The following is a 20,437-nucleotide window of genomic DNA, read 5'->3' as shown; positions in this document are numbered from 1 at the left end:
TGAGTAGTGAGGACCACGCGCAAGACGTATGGCCAATATCTTTACTGTTTGCATGATCATGATCACCTCAAAGTCCGATAGTATCAACCTTCCACAGATCGTCCCTGTAATACACAAAGCGTCAGCCCTCCTTTCCTCTCCCTTACAATCGTAAGCAGACCAACTCACCCAATCCAGCACAACACTTCAACCGCCACGCCCTTCCCGACCTTCTTGACCTCCTCACTTGAGGCTACCATCTTTCCGATCCCGCAAGCATGTTCTTTGCCCTCCGCATGGATTGCTACGATCGTATCTTTCTCAAGACCGTCGGGTAATCTTCCTCCGGCAGAGAGAAGACCGGGTGCCATCATATTTGCGCCCTACAAGGAGGAGCAATCGTATCAGCAAGGGGTTGACGGGTAATAATGACGCCAGGTCAAAAGTGAAAGTCTATGGGCTATATATGACGGTCTTGCAAGGAGAGTGGAGGTACATCAATAGTCCTGTAAAAGCGATAACTCACAGCAAGCAAGAATTTGATAGCTCCTCTATCTATCTGAACATGCGGTAACATTGCAGGGTCTACCGTACAACGTCATGTATATCAGCTATCTCTGACTTCGATACCGGCAGACTGCAGCTGACTCACATTTATGTAAGAGTTTGAGAGAAGGGATGAAGGGACCGTCGAAATGTTGGAAAAAGAGGGGGATCTGAGAGACTGTGAACAGAGATATTCTGTCGTGGCTACGGTGTTCAAAACACCAAGTCAGCAAACCTTCCGAACGTGATGTTGGACTTCCCACTATACGCTTGTTGCTATCTCGAGCAGTGTCGTTGCGAGTAGGACAAGGTATGATCGATTGAAGCGTAGAATCAACGTACCACTTTGTCAAACCCAACGCTTCCTTCTTCGGCCAGAATTCATCTATCACCTGATGACCTCCCACATCTTCTTCCTCCTTATCTTCTTTCTCCTCCTTATCTTTTCCCTTCCCTTTCCCCTTCCCACCTCCCTTACCTCCCTTCCCACCTTTCTTGCCCTTCCCACCGGTCGTTTCGGGCTCTTCGGCCGCAGCTGCTGGTTCAGCTTCGGCAGCAGCAGGAGCGGCAGGAGTTGACGCTGCGGCGGAAGGATCTCGCCATGCTGGTTGGGTAAGATAGGGGATTTGGGTGAGGATTGACGATCGGATGTTTCGTTGGACGGAAGATTTGAGAGAGGTGGACGAAGAGACGTCTTCTTTGGGGCTGAATCTGGGTCATGGGAGAGACGTCAGCTTGGTTCTCCTCGGGTCATGAAGGGTTGCATATAGCTCACTTTTTGAACATGATGCAGTGCAGTGTCAGTGGAGTCCCTCTAATGCGATTCTTTGCCGCTAACTTATTGAGGCGAGTTATGTAGAGTTCAAGTGACCTATCAAACTGAGTTGCAGTTGCAGCTCAAAAGTTGGACGAAATACCAAAGATGGAGGTTGAGCGAGCGCGATGACGGCACCGATTGAATTTTACGGGACCAGGGTTGTGGCACATAGCGAGTCTATCTCCATATCTCGCCCTATCCGTCATCAAGTCATCTCAACGCTGTGTATGCATTGTCATCGTCCCCGTGCTATGAACCGAGCGTACGAGTACAAGAGGGCATGCTTCGATGATTGGACAGACCAGTGCATCCAATGAAGCGGGAACGCAGCTTTGTGTTCTTGCTAATGGGGATTGATCGTCGTCCTGTCTGGTCTATGACCGCGGCATAAACGGAAGTCAAGCAGTTGTCAGATCTACCACCTGGAACGAGACTGCTGCAGGCGCTGTGACCAGAACTCTAAAGCTCAGACGCTCCCTTGCCCAAATCATTAGATTAGAAGCACCCCTCTTTGTTTATATCCGTGTGCGTGAGGACCCTTTTGCATCTGCACAAGCTAACCCTTGTGCTTCACGTCATGGGTATCAGACTGCATATACATGACAATGTGATGGCTCTGCCAGCTTTTGGAGATGTACGGAAAGAAACTATGGTCGGTCGCCTCGGGGTTCTATAGTAACACAGAAAGTCAGCTTATGCTTCCTGTTTGCTAAGTTGCGAAAGTTAAGGCAGGACTTACGTGACCAAGCGACATTGAGAATGAGCGAATCGTAACCTGACACAGGCAAAACGCACAGTCAGCATTCCACCCTTCCACTCTCACCTTGCGGTGAACAGGTCGACCAAACTCACCATGACCGTTCATCTTCTGGATTGCCAATTCTGCCGCCTTCTTCTCCTCGAAACTGACGAATGCCAAACCTTTGCTCTCCCTCGTCTCACGATCCCTGACCACTGACACTCTTCCGATCCTACCGAATTTGGCAAAGAGATCTCGAACGTCGTCCTCGTCCGCGTCGACGGAGAGAGAGGTGATACGAAGTGTTGGGAGATCGTCTCGGTTTCTGAACATTGATTCTCCGGCACCACCACCCGCACGTTGTCCACTGAACATCATCACACACAATAAGTAATCAGCTACGATCCAAGAAAGACATTTGCGAGTACCGCAAAACACTCACGGAGGAACATATTTTCCACCTGTAGAGGTACCACCACGAGGGGCCAAACCTCCCGCACTCGGATCATCTTCCTGACCATCATCCATACCATCCGCATTCAAACTGTCCACAACGGCCAATTGCTCCTTGAAAGGACATTTGGCAGTGAAATGGGCACCTTGACAAAGTCGACAGACGACAGCTTTGCCAGCGAGGGGTTTAGCAGCGATAGGGTCGGCAGCTTCAGGTTCGGCCTGTAAGATAGTACCGTCAGTACACAATATCTGTAACAACAGTGATGAAGACGGAGACGTACCTTGCTGACGGGTGCGATTCTGAAATGAAGGTTCTCGCCAACGATGGTGGTCTTCCTATCAGGTCCAGAGGGCTTTCCCTTGTCGAGACCGAACCTACAGAACACGATATCAATTAGCACCGTTATTCCACCTCGACCACTCCCTCCTCTCTCGAAGTAGAATGACACCTGACCACCACTCACTTCGCCCAGTGCTTTCTCTCCGCAACGGAATGTGACACGATCTGAGTCTGGATCCGTCTCCTGACCCTTCTTGTCACTTTCACCTTCCTGTCCTGCTCGTCCAACCTCCAAGTGATGATGGTGGTGATACCGTCCGCGTCGGTAGTCTCAGAAGGGGCGGGGAGCTCGTCGGCTACAAATTTGGACTGTCAGCCTTTGTATCAAGCAGGCATCCGAGTAGTATATTGGCGTAGTAGGGATTATATGTGAATTAAAGATATATGACTCACCATCGACGTCGTCGGCGGCCCAGTCGGTTTTTAAGCTGCAAGAAGACAAGGTATCAATCAGCTTTTCTCCTCCTTTCTGCTCGCATAGTTATGCTCATAGTCTTCACCACTCACGGTCTAGCAGCGGCCATTTTGTATGATTTGTTGTTGAACAATTGTCTATCAATGTATCTACCAACTTTGCTATTGTCTTTGTTCTCTTGCGCAACGTTGGTAGTTAGTGGTGAATGGAAATCTCACAACGAGCGACGAATCTAAGTGGCAAAGCTGGAAATCCCGCGGAGATTGATAATGTGGCACAGTGTATCACTCACTATACTCGCTCGCTGGGAGACTGCTTCTTCGTGTTACTGTTGTTGTTGCTACATTACATAGACTACTCATTCATACATTTATACATTCTACATACCCCATGGCATCCCCATTCCCATCCCCATACCGTATCCACCCATACCTGCTCCCATACCGCCCATCATACCACCTGGCATAGCTCCCATTCCCATCCCGTAATCTCCGAATAATCTGGAAACACAAAATCACTTACATGTCAGATGTCGTTCGGCACATGTGTATGAATCGAAAGTTATGATCAAGAGCAGACGTGAAGCGCGACGATAGAACGAAATGAGTCGAGGAGGAAGAGGGTGATATATCGATGTCGAAACGAAAGAGACGCGCTTACCCTCCTGGGGGATACCTTGGCATCTAAGTGTACCAAGGCGTACGATACATCAGCTGTTGCATCCACGGAGGGTACCAAGTTGAAGTGTAAGGGGAAGGGATACCGACCCCATATGCACCGGAACCTACACCGCCTCCCATCATTCCCTAGCAACAAAAACAGCGATGTCAGCTTGGCTTTCGTTTCACGACTGATGTTTCTGAACACTCACATAACCCATTCCCATACCTCCCATGCCCATGCCCATCATAGGGTTCATACCCATTCCCATACCCTGCAAGATTTTGAAGTATCAGCGGGAGACTTTTGCCACTGATTATGACAGGGCCTGATAGGATAGGCGGGCGCAAGAGACACTCTTCGAACGAGAAGAAAAGGATGGGATGTGGCAGTTGCGAAGGCCAGGATGGACGAGATGAAGTGGACACTCTGGGACAAGGAGTGATTCAGCGAGAAAGAAAGCGAACCATCATGGGATTCATTCCCATCCCCATTCCGCCCATTCCCATTCCTCCCATGCCCATTCCTCCCATACCCATTCCTCCCATTCCCATACCACCCATACCACTCTACATCACTCATCAGCATTTGATTCAGCCTCGAGTCCGGATCACCACCCATCCACTTCTCATCAATCAAGTTCACAAGGCGATGACGAGGACCCTTTGACGAGTGTCACACCTACCATCATCATTGGATTCTGCGATGGATGAAGGAAGAGGGACAGGATACCACGTTCAATCGCATGACTTTACAGAGCGAACGAGCGTTTTGCGAAACAAGAGATTGCAGTGAAGAATTAGTCACAACTCACCATCATGGGATTCATACCCATACCCATACCCATTCCGCCCATTCCGCCCATACCATTCTGTGATGTGGCAGTGTTCAATTCAGACACAATGGTCGAGTAAAAGGAGATCATGGTGGAATTGGTCGGGGTCGTCGTCGTGGTCACGAGGCGATGAGTTACAGATGGCAGAGTTAACATATATCAGCTGAATATCTATTTCAGGACCAGTCTCCACTACCAGATGTAAGATTGGCCGCCAAAACAACGCTCTTATCTCTACATCGTCAAGATAGTGAAGGATCGATCTGATATGCATACGCATGTGTACGCACCATCATCATCATAGACATTGGGTCCATCTTGTCGTTATGCCAAACTTTATCACCGAGTTATTTCTTGCCGTTTCTCCTGAATATATTACCAAGATATGTCGTTTTATTTCGTTTACGATATTGGTACAGTACACGTTTACTATCAGACAGGACAGGGGCTCGACTGAGTCGATCGATAGATGGGCGGTGGCAAGGGCGTGAGTTGCCGCGAGAAGATCTTCTGAGAACAAGCTTGTCAAAATACCAAATAACAATGTGGTCGAGATTCGCGTATAGTTTGTGTATGTGTGTGTGTAAGCGGTGTCTGTGTATGTATGTGTTCAAAGGTTGATGATATCAAGAACACACCTATATCGTCCCGGCCGGTGACTGAACGTACTGTATTGCCTATTGGTTGTCACATCCACCTATCTTCTCCAATGTTCGATGAAAGGAGTGTTCTCCACCGACGCACAACCCTCTCTTCTTACCATCCCCACTTCACCCCAGCCGCCCGTAACGTCATTGTGCTAGTACTCGAGTACTGTGCTTCCGTTGTCGTCTTGTTGCAGAATTGAGGGTTGATACGGAGTACTGAGCCCCGCAGCCCAATCAAAGGACGGTCAGTGACGTTTCATTGCTGAGAATGCCCAAATGGGGCACAAGCAGTGTTAGGATCATCCGATCGAAACAAGGGGTTGAGCATCCAAGTTCCAAGAGTCGACGAGCCTTAGTTGTCCATGCTGCAAAGTCGCGCTGTGGTTTACCTCGGTTGAGTTCTGGCTCGTACAATGCCTTGTCATGATACATTTCATTTTTTGGATACAAACATCTATCTTGATCTCGCTTGACGGATTCTCTGTAAAAACAAACATGCTATTTGAAAATGCTATGGAAAGTGATGACTGCGAACATTTCGTGTATGGAAAGAATGTAGAGATGAAACGATGCGTGTACGAACATGAATAACCGGATACAATACAAATGATAATTCGACATACCTGTCGCCCTTCACTCACTCAGACCTGCTCATATTTGACCATGGGACTTGACCATTCGCTCCTACTCCCATTCTGAGCCCACATCAACCCTCCCGCTCCACTTCTCGCCGATCTCAATCCCACAAGACCTTCCTCCGAGCCGAGACTCCACCGATTCATATTCGGTCCAGCGGAGACAGCCGGTGAGACCGAAGTTGAAGCCCCGTTCATCCCCATGTCGATCCCGAGACCGTTTGGTCGAGCGGTAGCTGGAGGCATGACCGCGTAAGATGGTTGCCAAGCCATGTTGTTTGGAGGGTGATAAACATACCCGGGCGGTCCGGCATTGGCGAATTGGGCCGGTTCCGGATCGGCGTGCATGGGTGAGAAGACGCTGACGTTGTATGGGTCGTAATGAGTGTGTGGTGTAGGAATCGATGGTCCACCATGAGCCATCTGAGGCATCTCGTAAACGCTAGAAGGGTAGAGAGTCATCGGGCTGGTACTTGCGTCCGACATGTTGACATCTTCGTAGCCATATGTCGTGGAAGGTGCAAGGGTATACGACGGTGTCGCTGCGTAGTTCGGGTTTGGCGCTGAGGGGAACATGAATGGGTGCGAGGGGTCCTGGTATCGAAGTATGGCCTTTCGAGGTGCACCGTCAACTCCAGGATGAGGGGCAGCCGCAAGAGAGTAGAACATGAGATGCTGCAAAGCGGAACGAACAATCAGCACTGCTAGCAAGATAACCAGCTTACATGAGACTTACCTCAGGGGGCACGAGTTGAGGTTGCGCTTGGAACTCGTACGGGGCGAGCAGTGCTCGTCCACCGTCCCACTCTCCCTGTCTACCAACCACCATCTGACCATACGAGTTCGGCAACTCGGTCGACATGGGGTTCGGGTCCATCGGGGTTTCGTAGATGTGTCCAGCTGAGCCTCGCCTGCTCTCGCCGGCCTGAGACGATCGTGAGTATTCTCTGTTCAGGGAGGTGGATCGATTCAGCGATGAGTTTGATGCCTGATGAGTGAGTGCCGGTGGCCTTGCTCGAACGACAGGAACATTCGAGGGTAGTCGTTGGCTGGACGGAATGGATTGTGTAAAATTCGAGTATGCTGTCGCAGGCGGATTTGGATAGGGTGGGTAAACGTCGGCAGCGGAGTACTTCCTCTGATTATCGTACACTGTTGGGAAAACGTAGCTCCCCTGTACTGACGGTGCATATCGAGGTGGAGACGCAGATCGCGCTCTGCTGGAGGATGGGGCCATGGCGATAGGCGTGGTGAGTAGTCGAGGAACTTGTTGGTTCTTGCCTGCCGAGAGTTGCCTGGCATGTCGACCTGCCGCTCCTCCTGGACCTCGGGATGTCATGAACTCGTCCAGAAGTGTCTTCCATCGTTGATACTCGCTGATGTCGACACCGAGTCGGTACTCAAGTCCATTGAGAAGCTCTGTTTCCATTTTCTGATCACATACAAACGTCAGCTTCGTACGACATGCGCATTGGACATGGACTTACATTGATCTCTGGCAATGGCATGCTAGTAAGCTCTGCCCAAGTAGCGTTGGTGTAGGTATTACTATAACGAATCGTTAGTCTGAGTTTCAACTATATTCTGAAGCCTGACTAACTCGTCCAGATATTTGTTTCCCAACATCAACCCAGCCACAAATGGTCTTTGCTCGCTGCCAGGTGTGGAAAAGAATTGGTTGTTCATCTTCAATCGGTAGATGTACAGCAGCGCTATGACTGTGACACTGTGAGAGACCATCGTGACTTGAAGCAATCGAGCTACAAATTTGCTGAATTGTGGTGAGGGATGGACCATGAGTGGCGTGACCCGAGGAGGAGGGTCGATCATCACGTCGAATGGGCTATTCGGTATTGGCGGTGTGTTGAGGTTTGGAGAAGCGGATAGCGATTGGCTTTGATTTTGGAAGTCTCCATACCATAACCAGACAACCATTTGAGCTGTGTGATGGTCAGTAACCTTACAAGGAGCAAGGTGGGAAGTGAAGTCCACTCACCGACATAAGTTGCTAACGGTGTTTGTATCCCTGGCAGTGCCGCCATGGATCCCGCTTCCGCCATGTTCATGTTCATCTTGATCCTCTTCCTACTTCTTCCTCCGGGTGTAGAGGAAGGTGGGCCAAATATTGAAGAAGCACGTCTCTTCTCTGCTCGACGTGAAGAACAATTCGTGTCGAGTTCGAATGGTTTGCTCGATTGATCGCCGAAGACCCTGTTGGGCAAGAGTCCGTGCGAAAGGGGATCCGAAGGAGACTCGAGGATGGTCTCCTGCTCGCTCACTGAGCCGTCAACGATGGAGACCTGGTCGAAATGCAAGGTCGGTGGTGTCGTTGGGAGGAACAGTCGAGACGAGGAAGCGTATTCCGAGCACATGAGCGGCGCTGACAATGGAGTATGGGAATGCAAGCTGATTCTATGAGGAACAAGGGGACGCAATGGTGGAAGGGGTTTTTGTAGTATAGGAGAAAGCGAGTGAGCTGTTTGTAAGATTGATGATGCTTTGATATGTCGATTTCCGATGACCAAGCGGTATTCTGAAAACGAAGCTTATACGTTGACGATAGTATTGAATGGTATCGTTCGCACGACGCTTAGGTCACTGTGTGAAGGGAAAGTTGACGTGTACTGCTTGGCGTGATTCCACCAGAGCGGGCGCTCGAAAGAACGAGACAATGAGGTATATCCGCTTGGTGACCGTGCTGCCGAGGCGAGGGAGAAGGAAGGTGGAAAGTAGAAGTGTGATCGGCGAAAAGCGAGCTATCATCATTGTAAATAGAGTTAGCACAAGGATATATATACGTAGGTGCAAGGACGACAATGACGACAAGTTGAGCAAGTTGAATGGCAGACGGAATGGGAATGAGTGGGGTGGCAAAGCAAGGAAGGCAAGAAAGAACGACAGACTTCCGGGTGTGAAAGAGCGTTCCGCCGGTGCCGGATTATGTGGTTCAAGACAATTCTCCACTCACGACTAGGTTTCCTCTCGAACTGTAAACACTGAACGCACCCTATCTTTCACACTCTTCTTCCTAGTCTCTTGATTGATAAGTTAACCAGTTTAGATCGCTCCCTCTTCGTCAACTAGTCAGGGTTAGATTCGAATGAGATTGAGAAAGGAAAATGTGATGAAGGAAGGTCGAGGGAATATATGTCGAACCGTTGGTTGCTCTCGATCCGATATGAGTCGAAACGCACACGCTCTCCGCAATCGATATGGACCGCAAGGAAAGGGGTGAAAGGTGGTGCGAGCTTCCAGTTTGAATCGTTCGTTGAACAATTCTGTCGTGGAGTGGGTGAGTGAGTCAACGTGAGACAATACCTTTGAGCTTTGAATTCAATCGTAAGGAGCCGTGCCGCAATGCCGTATATCAATCAGGATTGAAAGGGCGGCCTGGCCTGATCGCGGTGGCGCAAGGAAGGACCAAGAGAAGGAAAGGGGTTTTCCGACAATAGTGGGCGCTAATCTCTCTATTACGATCGGGAATGATCGCCGCTGTTGATGGTCCGTTCGGACGTTCGGATGTAAAGATACGTGGAGACCGACAGGGAAAGGGTGCTCAAAGCGATCCGTGTCCGAGTGCGATTCAACTAATCTCTTCCGGTGATGGGGTCGGTGCCTCGTGCGGTATGTTTGTTCCTCAGCTTTGTCCTTTTTTTGTTCTGGATACGATCGTAAAGTGAGGCGTCTGCTCTTTGATCGACCACTGGACCGTGCTTGATAACGCCAATGACCGCTCGACCGAGCTCCCTACGTACGCCGAGGTGATCGAACCGAAGAAGGGAAGATCAAACAGGGGGTTTGTTTGTGGAAGAAGGAAAGGAACGAGGGGTTGATGCTCGTCACGAAGCCCGGGTGCTTGATCACCAGGCCGACAGATGACAAAAGAGATGACAGGGGTAGATCGTTTTGTCGACGATGTGGTGTGTGTAACGTGTATCGTGTGGCAGGTGAGGGTGAACGCAAAACTGTGAAAGGAGGGACAGTGTGATTGATCAGTGCGTGTCCATGTAAGTTGTGATTGTCCGGGCTCGCGCAACGTAGTGCGGCCAATGTCACAAGGGATAGCACAATGTTGCTCACCACACTTCAAGCGTAAATGCAAACCCTGCTTTCCGATCGTCCTCGCCCTATTGTTCTCGTACTAGCTGAAGCCGAGTGTGAATCCGTATGTGTTGCGGGTGGTGATGTAGCCTGAAACGGCTTCATGGGTAGATCCGTGCGTGCAGTAATGGTCTCTCGTCGCAGTAATCCAGTGCTGCTACCAAGTTACAATAGTAATCGTAACATGCGTAGGTTGGAAATTTCCGCTGGATAGGATCGGGTATTCGCACTCGATTGCAAGAGGTCGCAGCCAAGGTCTTGAGCTTGGATACGGTACGAGTAGTGCTGACAGAATGGTGGCGTAAGTCGTGGCGTCGTTATGATCTGCTTCCTATTGTTTCGTCTCGTATCGTCTCGTAGTCTATCGGGCGGTGTAAGGGTGGACGTGGGGATGGTTCGGTGAAGTGGAGGTGATACGAAGGGTCTTCGCTTTGGTTTGAACAAAGGAGAGGGTTGTAGTTTGAATGATCGGCGCGAAATAAACGGATCAAAGCGTCTCGGTCTGTCTGATTGACTGACTGTCTGTCTGTCTGTCTGTCTGCGTCTGTATAGCAGTAGTCAATGCGGTATTCTCTCGTTGACTGCAGAACGACGCACGCACGCAGAACTCTTAAACTTTTACTTTTTCGGAAGTGTGACGTTGCTTGTTGTTACGACCCTGCGTGCCGTCGGCGTCACTCTGTCCTTTGGTGCTGCAGCAAACCAAAATTATAAGTTACATGGAAACTATTGACTACTACTCCTATCGTACTATCGTGTCGGGCCCCCGGATCACACGCAGAAGGCAGAAGATTGCGTAAATGATAAAATAGTAGGTAATGTAATAATCCAGAGCTACAAACCCTATAAAAAGGATACTTCGGTCTACTGTGGGATGAGGTGCGGTTGCGCGCTGTGTAAACGGGGAGATCAGGATCGAGGGAAAAGGGAGGAGGGTAACATGACGGGGAACGGAACGAAAGGGAAAGGGGCACGCTTATGCAAGGTGGAGTGTGTTAAGGGATCACACACACCTTCACATCTTGTTTGTGATCGTTGGGGGACCGATACATGCATACGCACGGCACGACTGCTAATGCATTCATTCGTTCGTTTGCCACCCAAGTTCAAGTTTCAACAACGTCAGTGATCAAGGGTATAGGATAACATAACGGTCAGGTCAGTACGAATAGTGCCTTTGTTCAATCTATCTATGACCTAGACTCCGAACAACTGAGACATTCAAAGCCTTAGTTACAGTAGCCGGTCACACACGGATCCATAGTTTGGGTTTTGTGTCGAATCGAACTTACTAGTAGCGAGTCTATGTTACATACCAAGCCAGACCAAGACCAAGACCGAACAAAGGAGATCCAGGACCTGCTAATGCCCGCCCGCTTGTCCGCCCCGAACAAAGAAAGATGTCTCCGAGAGACAGTTGCTTTAGTTGCTCGGTAAGGTAGTCGCAGTTGCAGTCAATCAAGCCAAATCTCGATTTTGACCGGGAAGTTAAATTCCCCGTAGATGAAAAAGGCTAACGCGGAAACAAAGAGCAACTTACTCAGTAACGTCCTGCCGAGATAAGGGTCAGGTCTATAGGTCTGACAGCTGTAACTGTGATTGTTAGATTAGGTGGGGCGTTCTGCAATTCTTCTCTTACGCTATTTGCGGTACCGTACCTGCACATGTAACCCTCAAACTGTTGTGGGTGTTGTTTCTTGTCGAACGACGCAACATACTATATGGTGACGTACGACGCCACAAAAAGCGCCGCGTAGCACTCCATTCAATCAATCAATTCGTTGATCCCTCGATAGGGTTTTAGACAGGAACGCTACAACATACGTTGGTGCGACTGTAAATAACATAAACATCGATCATCCCCATGCATCACGGCGATGCTGTGTGTGCGTTGCATGAGGAGGATGGGGATGATGATGCGGAATGATGTAAAGTGATTGATGAACCCTAACAAGCGAACGAGCGATTGTGAATGTGAACCAATTTATTGGACTGCGTACCTTTTTGTCAAAAATACCCCTGAGTTATGGTTAAGAGGGTGACAATCTATCCCATCACCCCATCATATCGTTCGTTGTGACACCCGAAATGGCATCAGGTGCTTTACGGTGCTGCGACAACATGCCAGTGCTGTTCTACACAACGCATCTCTTGACTGCGCAGCGGCACAAAAGTATCTAGCACAACACCTGTATTAGACTTGTTCCAGCTCCAACAACAAACTTGGTCGCCCCTGTACGACATGATCAAATGCTGTGTTGTAAGGTTACATCGCGTTGGCGCGCACACGCACACACAGCGCAGGCTCGTCTCTCGGCGTGCTGTGATCACACATACGGGGACCACCCATTGAAACAGGGTAGAGCGATATGGGGAGATGAGTCAGTCCATGCCCGAGACGCCAAGGATCTCACCAATGCATCTTTAGCGGCGCAGTGATTGCTTTGTCCGTCCGTCACTCAATCGCCTTGTTCATCAGATTATCAGCCTTGGAAACGAGAAAAGGGAAAAAGATCTGATTCCCGTGTTTGCGGTACGGTACCGATTTCCAATCTCAATCCAAGCATATCTTAAGCCACCGCCACCTTGAACGCCACCATCACCGTCACCAATTGTCCCATCTCCCATCGCCGGAAATCACAACGTACGTAGGCGTAGACGCTATACAGTACTATTACTCGTAGTGTGAAGAGGAACAAAGGACCAACGGTTACAGATGAATCAGGGACGATGGGATGGGAAGGGAGGGTTGGGCGTACAGGGTAAAAGAGAGATATAGTCCCATCATGTGTCCATGTAATTTGGGACCTACAGTAACCAGAAATAGGGTTGATTTTGTGATTTAACTTGCCATCGGGGTGAACGATCGGGATAGACCGAGGGATGGACGCGTTACCCTCCGTCATATGTGATCCCATTCACACAAAGCAAACGGAAGGTGTCCCTGAAAATCTCATCTATTTCGTCAAATAGGGTGGATATTCGTAGTCGATCAAGTTGGGTGGTCGATATGGTTATAGTTCGGTTTCGTCGCGCGGGCATGTATGTGATTGATTGGGAGGTATTGTATAGCGTACAGTTCAAGCCTAGCGAAAAAATGCATGGAGTGGGAAACAACGACGCGGAACACTCTCCCGATCTTGTCATGTTCCCTGAAACAGCCCGTTCGTTTGTCCGTTGCCCTCAAACACAAACCTGCACGGCGTTGATTGCCAAGGTACGAGGACGTCTTGGTCTTGGTCTTTTGCGATCGCCGAATCTGACGAAACCCAATTGTCAGAACTAAGCTAGACTAACAGTCGATGTCATAGCAGTAATGACAATAATTGCGTTTCAACCGACAAGCGACGAGGAAGAGTCTAAAGTCGATATTATCTGCTTTCTTATGCAATGCACAGTGCGATGCTGAACGCTGGAATGCACAAAACGTTATGGCATACTCGTACTCGTATAACTTTTCGATCGAACGTGAATTGTTATGCAACTGATACAACCCGCCTCAGGGGTATATCAACTCGACCTCGGAAGTCGCATCCCTTATCTCCGTAGTTACCAAAATCAGCCGTCACAGGAACACTTCATTGCGTTGTACATACCTATGTTGAAATGACCTCCGAGTTACATAGAACGACAGAGCGAGGCGTATGAATCAGGGAGTGGGACAAAGTGGAAGCGTGAGCTTGAGAACGAGAATGACAGTGCCGAAGGGACGATAATTTAGATAGAGTTCGGGGCCTGATCGCTTTTCTCACAACCCAGCAAAGCCTACGTCGACATTCGCCAGATCGCATCGACAAACGTAAGAGTGAGAGAGTTTGGGTCGGCAGATCTGCGTCAAGGTTCTGCCAGCCAGACGTCCCACTTCTTGCTGTCTTGGACTAGCGCGTACAACGTTGGCATAGAAGCGACGTGTTATGAAGTCGATTCACCACTCATGCCGTCGACGTTTGTGCGACATAGTACGAGGACGAGTATGATATTGATTGTGCCACTTGGGCCAGCGCCACTGTTGTCAGTGCTGTACCAAAAGGGGCCAAATAATAGCCTACCGCTCATATTGCCTTGCTGCATAAGCCGACTCTAACACCACACTTCGATGAGCTCATACCTCGAGTGATCAGCATCGTGTTGAACGCAGATCTATCGCTACAAACACCAGCAGTATCTTGACGTCGATAAGCATTGCTCAATACTTGAGGCGGTTTCGACGTTTGGTGTTGGCAGCAGACTAACCAATACTCATGAGAGGTCCGTGCGTGTGCGAAGCAAGCTCACTCGCCACCTTCACCCACCTGTGATGAAATCGTTTCAATACCCCGAATCACCTCATCTCTCCTTCGCCCGTTCTTCAGAATATGTTGACACCTTGAACGCGATTATCTTACCGAACGAAGAAGGCGATGGGAGATGGTTTCTTACTCGACTATGAGTGGAAGACTGTATCGAAACATTTCGACCCGTCTTGATTCCAAATTTAATGGGCTGCCCTAGTAGACGATCCCATACGACTTGGGCTTTTGGAAGTGATCTTACATACGTATTGACTGTGCGAACCCAGAGTGACCGCTAATCACCTGAGAACAATCCCTTATACCTAAGAAACATGCATCTTTCAATCCCAATCTCGACTATTACGCCAATACATATACAACCCCTAGTGATCGATCACACTGAACTCCCACTTCGTCCAGCCTTTCCTCCCTTTGCAGCGATCGCCTTCTTGATCCAAGGACTCAACGTTTGTCTATGTGATGGTGATCTCGTCAGCCACCTTGTTATCACGCCATGTCCCGAATGCAGACTCACTTCCAAGTCTGATAACTCTGATTGGCAGTCTTACCTTCAACTGCATTCCCCCATGCTCGCATACCCATCGACGAGCCGGATTTCGAGTCGTACTCGAAAAGTTGGATCAATTCCTCATGAGTCCACGGTTTACGATCGGAATAGTCACGACGAGTTTTAGAGGGCGAATGTGTGGTTTTGATGTCCGGCTTGTGGTCAATCATGTTCGGTTTGATGTCGCCTTGCGATGATGGCGGGGGGGGACCATCATATGGTTTCGTAGGCGCAGAGGTGTGGGAGCTTGCTCGAGGCATGTTGGTCATAGATTACACATACGGCTGAGATAAGCGTGAAAGGGAGACAATGAAGAAATTGAATGGGCTGACGTTATCACTTGTCGCCTTTTGGGTCTGCGCCCTATTGGCTAGTAGTACCGACATTGAAATGAGAGTTATGCTCGCGGCCCATGCAAAACCTCACCCTACTTACATAGATAGAAGGTCAAACCTTGAGCAAGAAGATGTAGTCCGTGCGCCCTCTCTGACCGGAGGTGCAGTACTTACCGAGAGGGGTCTGTGCGCAGCCGCAATACAATCATCAATCGTCCTTTCCCTCCCTCCGCCATCAATTTCTTTTCGTCTTTCTCTTTCCTTCCATCTTTTCTTCTCAACGACACCAAAAAACCAGTTTCATCACCACGAAATGACCACTTTGTTGCCTGAAAATAGTAAACGCAAGTTCCACCCTGTCCATCGCGACCCACAGCACGACTTCATTATCAAGTCGAACGAGAATGTGTACTTTCGAGCTAGCAGATTTCATCTAGCTAGAGTCAGGTAAGTCCATCACTTATCATTTCGATACATCCGTCTTTTGAGTGGGAATGACGTGAAATGCTTTTCTCAGTACATTCTTCGCCGACATGTTCAACACGGGCACTAAGAATCGCTTGGACGACGTTTTCACACTCGATTACCCTACCCGAGTCATCGATCTCTTCCTCGACCTCGTTTATGCCTCCACACCTAGCGTCCCCAAGATCGACGATGTCACAATTGCCTACTCCCTCGTCGATATCACCGAGTCCACTCTGTGTAGCAGTGAGATACGAGATGTCGTCCAGATCGGTCTACTTGAAGCGGCGAGGAAGCATCCCCAAGCAGCTCTCACATTGGCTTCTCATCGAAAAGATCTCCTCACTGCAAAAACGGCTTTATCGTCCTTTTCAAAGTCTTTTGCGCTCGGTAAATCTGGAAATGAGTGCAAGGAGAAGATGGACGACCTTTATAAGCTCCTCGACGAATTAGATCCCACCTATGCGTACGAGCTTCTCCGACATCTCCTCGTCCCTGGGCAGCTCCGCCCGGAGATCGGCAACGACCCTTATCAATGCGTATTCTTCATACGCTCTAACTGGACTAAAACAGCCGAAGCATTTGACCCTGATCGACTCACTATAGAGCGCAGAAAAGTGGTCGATCTCAAACTGAAGGAAGCTGTAGGCTGGATGTAAGAAACACGAGTCTAACTCACACGGCGAGGTGGAGGGGAACGTGAGAGATGACAGAAACCAATGCAGCCTCGTAGATACGTTACCCATTTCACAGCAATATGTATTACATGATCAACCAGAGGTGTGAATCTACTCCGGTGCAGCAGTGTATTGTGTCTCGGTCGTGAAGGAGGTTGTTCCTATGCTTCGGATTGATGACTTGATGGCTCACTGGTACAGTTGTAAGAGTAACGGAGAAACGATGGATAATTGAATGGTTCAATTTGGTCACCCCTACACATCTGGTCGTCGTGCAGATGATGATTGCGCCGTGCTTCTATGTACTGCGCCCAGATGACGTGCACGGCATCGCTGTGGAGGAGCTGATCGTTGTCTACTTTCATTAGTGTGGCATTTACGAACTGTCGTCAAGGGCCGAATGTTTACCTGTGCGTTCATACACGTATCCTCCGGAGGTCAGTCGCATCTCAGCACGCACGGACCGCAATCATCCCACTGCTTCCTCCACATGACAATCTGGCTTTCGATCTATCTCTTCCATTCGAAGCCCATCTAAACCCGTATAACAGAGACACATTCGTCAAATTTGGCCAACATGACCGCCCAGGACAACGATAATGAACGCAAGTTCCACCACTTTCACTGCGATCCGCAACATGATTTCATTATCAAATCGAATGATGGAATGCACTTCCGAGCAAGCAGATTCCACCTCGCCAGAGTCAGGTGGGTGAACTTGTATCCTCCAGGTTGTTCTGTTCTTTGCGCTAACCGTATGGAATACCATTCCATAGTACTTTCTTTGCCGACATGTTTTCCACTGCGACTTCGTCGAGCACAGTCAATAATCGCATAGAAGACATCATCACTCTCGATTACTCGGCTGCAGCCATCAAGTTCTTCCTTGATCTTGCGCATTCCTCCGATCCCAAAGTGCCGAGTATCGAGTTCGTCTCCACGGCTGCATCGCTTTTCGACCTCACGACCTACACGATGTGTAAAACGGAGCTGCAGAACATCGCGCGCGAAAGTCTGTACACGGCTGGAAAGAGGCATCCGATGGACCTACTTGTGATTGCGTCGCATCGACAAGACTCTACCATGGCGAAGACAGCTCTGTCATATATCAATTATAACCCCTGGACTACTTCTCGCAAAGAACAGTGTCAACCCAATCTCCGAATGTTCCTGCGCTATCTCGATCGGCTGGATCCCACTTACGCGTACGAGCTGGTTCGCAACCTCCTTACGGTTGGGCCTCTGCCCCAAGAGTCGTCAAAAGTGGTCAGATACGGCTTCTTCCTTACTCCCAACTGGTCAAGCATCGCAGATAAGTTCGATCCCGAGCGACGTGCCGAGAGTAGTAAGCGTCCCGACGAGTCCAGCTCAAAGAAGAGGAAGCTGTAGGTAGGCCTAGGGCAACACAATCAAGGAGCAGCGAAGCGAAAGAAGGACAAAGATATGATATATGTGATAGAGCGAGACCCAATACCGTATACACGATAATCCATTGTCCCCACATTCCATAACATACGCGATACGTGACCTCATATCAAGACAGACCATATAAAGGATGAGTAATTCGTCGCAGGAGTCTGCAGTGGCATGACGCACAAAGCGGCGTCAAACATTGCCTCAGAGCATGATTACTACCTGACTCGTCCAAAAGCGATATCAAGTTCAAAGGCGAGACGATGGAAGGGGCTAATCATTTCGAACTGTTATAAGCTCCGTGCACAGACCGGCGTACAGTACTTTAACCCTTCCAAGCGTTTGTACTATCCTCTTCATCTTCGTCTTCTGTTCTTCCATCTCTTCTTCTTCTTTCTTTCATTCAAATGCTGTTATCTCTGGCACAAACGTGTTTCTTTACCCAGCATGACTTCGAGAACCAAAGTCAGAAGCCAAGAACGCACATTCTACCATTTCCATTGCGATCCGCAACACGATTTCATCATCAAGTCGGACGACTATGTCTACTTCCGAGCGAGCAGGTTCCATTTGGCCAGAGTCAGGTGAGTCCGGCTGCCCCTTTCAAAGAAGGAAGGTGATGCATCACCTAGTTTGCGTTGCTGACTACAGGCTTTTGTCCTTAAGTACCGTGTTCGCCGATATGTTTACAATCGCCTCTTCGGATGTTGGCGATGACCACTGGGTCGCTCTTGACCAATCATCCGAAGTCATCGGTCTCTTTCTCGATCTAGTTCACTCTCCCAAACCTACCGTCCCGACCACAGAAGTCTTCGACACTGCTCGTTCCCTACTCGAGATGACGCAATTCTACATGTGTGATGACGAGGTACTCGATCTCGCCGAACAGTGTTTGTATCAAACGGGAAAACATTACCCCAAATGTCTCTTCACTTGCGCGGCTCAACTTCGAGATCCTCTCATGGCGAGGACAGCTCTTTTCGAACGCAGATCAAGATGCTTCTCATGGCGATTCTCAGGAGAGATGTGAAGCGGAGCTTAAGAAATTCGTCGGATATCTCGACGAGCTGGGTGCAACATGGGCATACGAGTTGCTTCGCAACTTACTTACTGCCGGTCGCATCCTACTCGATCGTCAGACTCGTACACGATACGGCTTCTTTCTCACCCCTAACTGGGCCAGTATCGCTAGCTATTTCGATCCCGATCGACTGACCAAGAGTAGCAGCAAGCTTAAAGCTGAGACCGGCTCGAAGAAGAGGAAGATGTTTACGTAGAGTGATGTGCCAGAGTACTGATGGACAGAGCGTACTGTAATAGGTTGTCAATAAACGAGACTGTCGTACTGCATCATTCCCTATTCATACGATTTGTGCCACCCCAGATCACGGAGCACCATGTATGGGGTAAGGGTATCCGGTGCAGCAGATTTAGCTGATTCAACGATCCCTCAAGGTTGTGCATGCTCAGTTTCTCCATCAAACCGCATCGTGGATCACGTCTCACGATAAGCTATCTCTCTTCTCAGACTTCCTCACTCTCTTCTACCCTTCTTAGTCTCGCCAATTAGCCCGTTTTTCCTCCCTTGGTCGCAATAGCTTTCTTGAGAAACGGTGCGAGTGTATTCCTTTTCATCGACAGAGTCTCCAAGTCAGCACACATTGACCTGCACTTTCGACAGCCATGACCATGTACAAGCGCTCACATCCAACTCTGATAACACTGATTTGCATTCCTCCCTTCCACTGCACCTTCGAATCCCTTCATACCCAGAGTCGAGCTCTTGAGAACATGTTCGAATAGCTGACCAAGTTCTTCGTTCGTCCACGGTCGAGGTTGACGAGGTGAGACGCTGTTCTTGTTCATCTTCGTCTTCGACTTGGTAGGTGTGGTTAGGTCGGGCTTCGTGTCGGAAATGTCGGACGAGGGAGAGGTGGAAGTACGATCGTACGGTTTGGCTTTGGGCTTCGTGGGCGTGGACTTGGGTGTCGCTGGCATCGCGTAAGTTGATTGATGTAGTATGAGAAATAAGTCGGAAACGAAGATAGAGAACGGTTCATGGATGATATGCATAGCGTTGGCTGACGTTTCCATCAAGGAATTTCGTGCTGAGATACGCACACGAGGCCATGTGAAAATTGCTCTGCCGGCAAAGGATGGTCAAGGGCGCACTTCGCGTTGTCAAGGTAACATGAGGCAACAATGGTGAGGTTCAGCCTAAGAGCTCACGATGATAGGCTCAAAGCTTTGGGGAACATCGTCAATCGGTCGTACAACACGACATGAGGGATTGCGAAAATGAAATATCATTGCCTCGGTTAGTTAGAAGAAGGTATGGGAGAGCGCTCTGCTGAAAGTGGCTATTTGCATAAGATCCCATAATCATGCATCGTCTGACGCTCGTAGTCCCCAATTACAGCTAGTATTGGGAGTTTCCCGCTGGCAGCCTGACAGATACTCACCCGTTTTACACTCTTTTTCTAAACCAGTTTCGATACTGCATCCATCGTCATCGTTCGCATAGTCGTCTACTTGTTC

General features: G+C 49.2%; 9 protein-coding genes across 9 annotated transcripts; 3 read left to right on the top strand and 6 right to left on the bottom strand.

Moving 5' to 3' along the window:
* Positions 1 to 67: 67 nt before the first annotated feature.
* CI109_106929 (uncharacterized protein) lies at positions 68 to 1,311 on the bottom strand (the record flags this gene model as incomplete). Its single annotated transcript, XM_032002007.1, has 6 exons — positions 68 to 104; positions 169 to 362; positions 506 to 564; positions 632 to 729; positions 868 to 1,236; positions 1,301 to 1,311. The coding sequence occupies 6 exons, from the start codon at positions 1,309 to 1,311 to the stop codon at positions 68 to 70; spliced, it is 768 nt and encodes a 255-aa protein (XP_031863564.1).
* A 678-nt stretch (positions 1,312 to 1,989) lies between these two features.
* CI109_106928 (uncharacterized protein) lies at positions 1,990 to 3,401 on the bottom strand (the record flags this gene model as incomplete). The annotated part of the gene is made up of 8 exons (XM_032002008.1): positions 1,990 to 2,012; positions 2,082 to 2,117; positions 2,195 to 2,448; positions 2,524 to 2,756; positions 2,819 to 2,912; positions 3,002 to 3,173; positions 3,271 to 3,305; positions 3,385 to 3,401. The coding sequence occupies 8 exons, from the start codon at positions 3,399 to 3,401 to the stop codon at positions 1,990 to 1,992; spliced, it is 864 nt and encodes a 287-aa protein (XP_031863565.1).
* A 270-nt stretch (positions 3,402 to 3,671) lies between these two features.
* On the bottom strand, positions 3,672 to 4,877 carry CI109_106927 (uncharacterized protein; the record flags this gene model as incomplete). The annotated part of the gene is made up of 6 exons (XM_032002009.1): positions 3,672 to 3,792; positions 3,953 to 3,975; positions 4,060 to 4,098; positions 4,164 to 4,226; positions 4,420 to 4,521; positions 4,767 to 4,877. 6 exons carry the CDS (start codon positions 4,875 to 4,877, stop codon positions 3,672 to 3,674), a joined length of 459 nt encoding a protein of 152 aa, XP_031863566.1.
* A 1,198-nt stretch (positions 4,878 to 6,075) lies between these two features.
* CI109_106926 (uncharacterized protein) lies at positions 6,076 to 8,441 on the bottom strand (the record flags this gene model as incomplete). The annotated part of the gene is made up of 5 exons (XM_032002010.1): positions 6,076 to 6,744; positions 6,806 to 7,501; positions 7,557 to 7,617; positions 7,670 to 8,009; positions 8,066 to 8,441. The coding sequence occupies 5 exons, from the start codon at positions 8,439 to 8,441 to the stop codon at positions 6,076 to 6,078; spliced, it is 2,142 nt and encodes a 713-aa protein (XP_031863567.1).
* A 6,394-nt stretch (positions 8,442 to 14,835) lies between these two features.
* Positions 14,836 to 15,269, bottom strand: CI109_106925 (uncharacterized protein; the record flags this gene model as incomplete). Its single annotated transcript, XM_032002011.1, has 2 exons — positions 14,836 to 14,914; positions 14,977 to 15,269. The coding sequence occupies 2 exons, from the start codon at positions 15,267 to 15,269 to the stop codon at positions 14,836 to 14,838; spliced, it is 372 nt and encodes a 123-aa protein (XP_031863568.1).
* A 388-nt stretch (positions 15,270 to 15,657) lies between these two features.
* Positions 15,658 to 16,468, top strand: CI109_106924 (uncharacterized protein; the record flags this gene model as incomplete). The annotated part of the gene is made up of 2 exons (XM_032002012.1): positions 15,658 to 15,791; positions 15,862 to 16,468. 2 exons carry the CDS (start codon positions 15,658 to 15,660, stop codon positions 16,466 to 16,468), a joined length of 741 nt encoding a protein of 246 aa, XP_031863569.1.
* Positions 16,469 to 17,063: 595 nt separating this feature from the next.
* On the top strand, positions 17,064 to 17,875 carry CI109_106923 (uncharacterized protein; the record flags this gene model as incomplete). Its single annotated transcript, XM_032002013.1, has 2 exons — positions 17,064 to 17,194; positions 17,263 to 17,875. 2 exons carry the CDS (start codon positions 17,064 to 17,066, stop codon positions 17,873 to 17,875), a joined length of 744 nt encoding a protein of 247 aa, XP_031863570.1.
* A 471-nt stretch (positions 17,876 to 18,346) lies between these two features.
* On the top strand, positions 18,347 to 19,176 carry CI109_106922 (uncharacterized protein; the record flags this gene model as incomplete). The annotated part of the gene is made up of 3 exons (XM_032002014.1): positions 18,347 to 18,483; positions 18,566 to 18,789; positions 18,890 to 19,176. The coding sequence occupies 3 exons, from the start codon at positions 18,347 to 18,349 to the stop codon at positions 19,174 to 19,176; spliced, it is 648 nt and encodes a 215-aa protein (XP_031863571.1).
* A 289-nt stretch (positions 19,177 to 19,465) lies between these two features.
* CI109_106921 (uncharacterized protein) lies at positions 19,466 to 19,897 on the bottom strand (the record flags this gene model as incomplete). The annotated part of the gene is made up of 2 exons (XM_032002015.1): positions 19,466 to 19,526; positions 19,605 to 19,897. 2 exons carry the CDS (start codon positions 19,895 to 19,897, stop codon positions 19,466 to 19,468), a joined length of 354 nt encoding a protein of 117 aa, XP_031863572.1.
* Positions 19,898 to 20,437: the final 540 nt, after the last annotated feature.

This window comes from Kwoniella shandongensis, chromosome 13, assembly GCF_008629635.2.
Source record: "Kwoniella shandongensis chromosome 13, complete sequence".
NCBI classification, from domain to species: Eukaryota; Fungi; Basidiomycota; class Tremellomycetes; order Tremellales; family Cryptococcaceae; genus Kwoniella; species Kwoniella shandongensis.
Note: the sequence above shows the minus strand (reverse complement) of the source record. Positions and strands in the feature narration are given on the sequence as shown.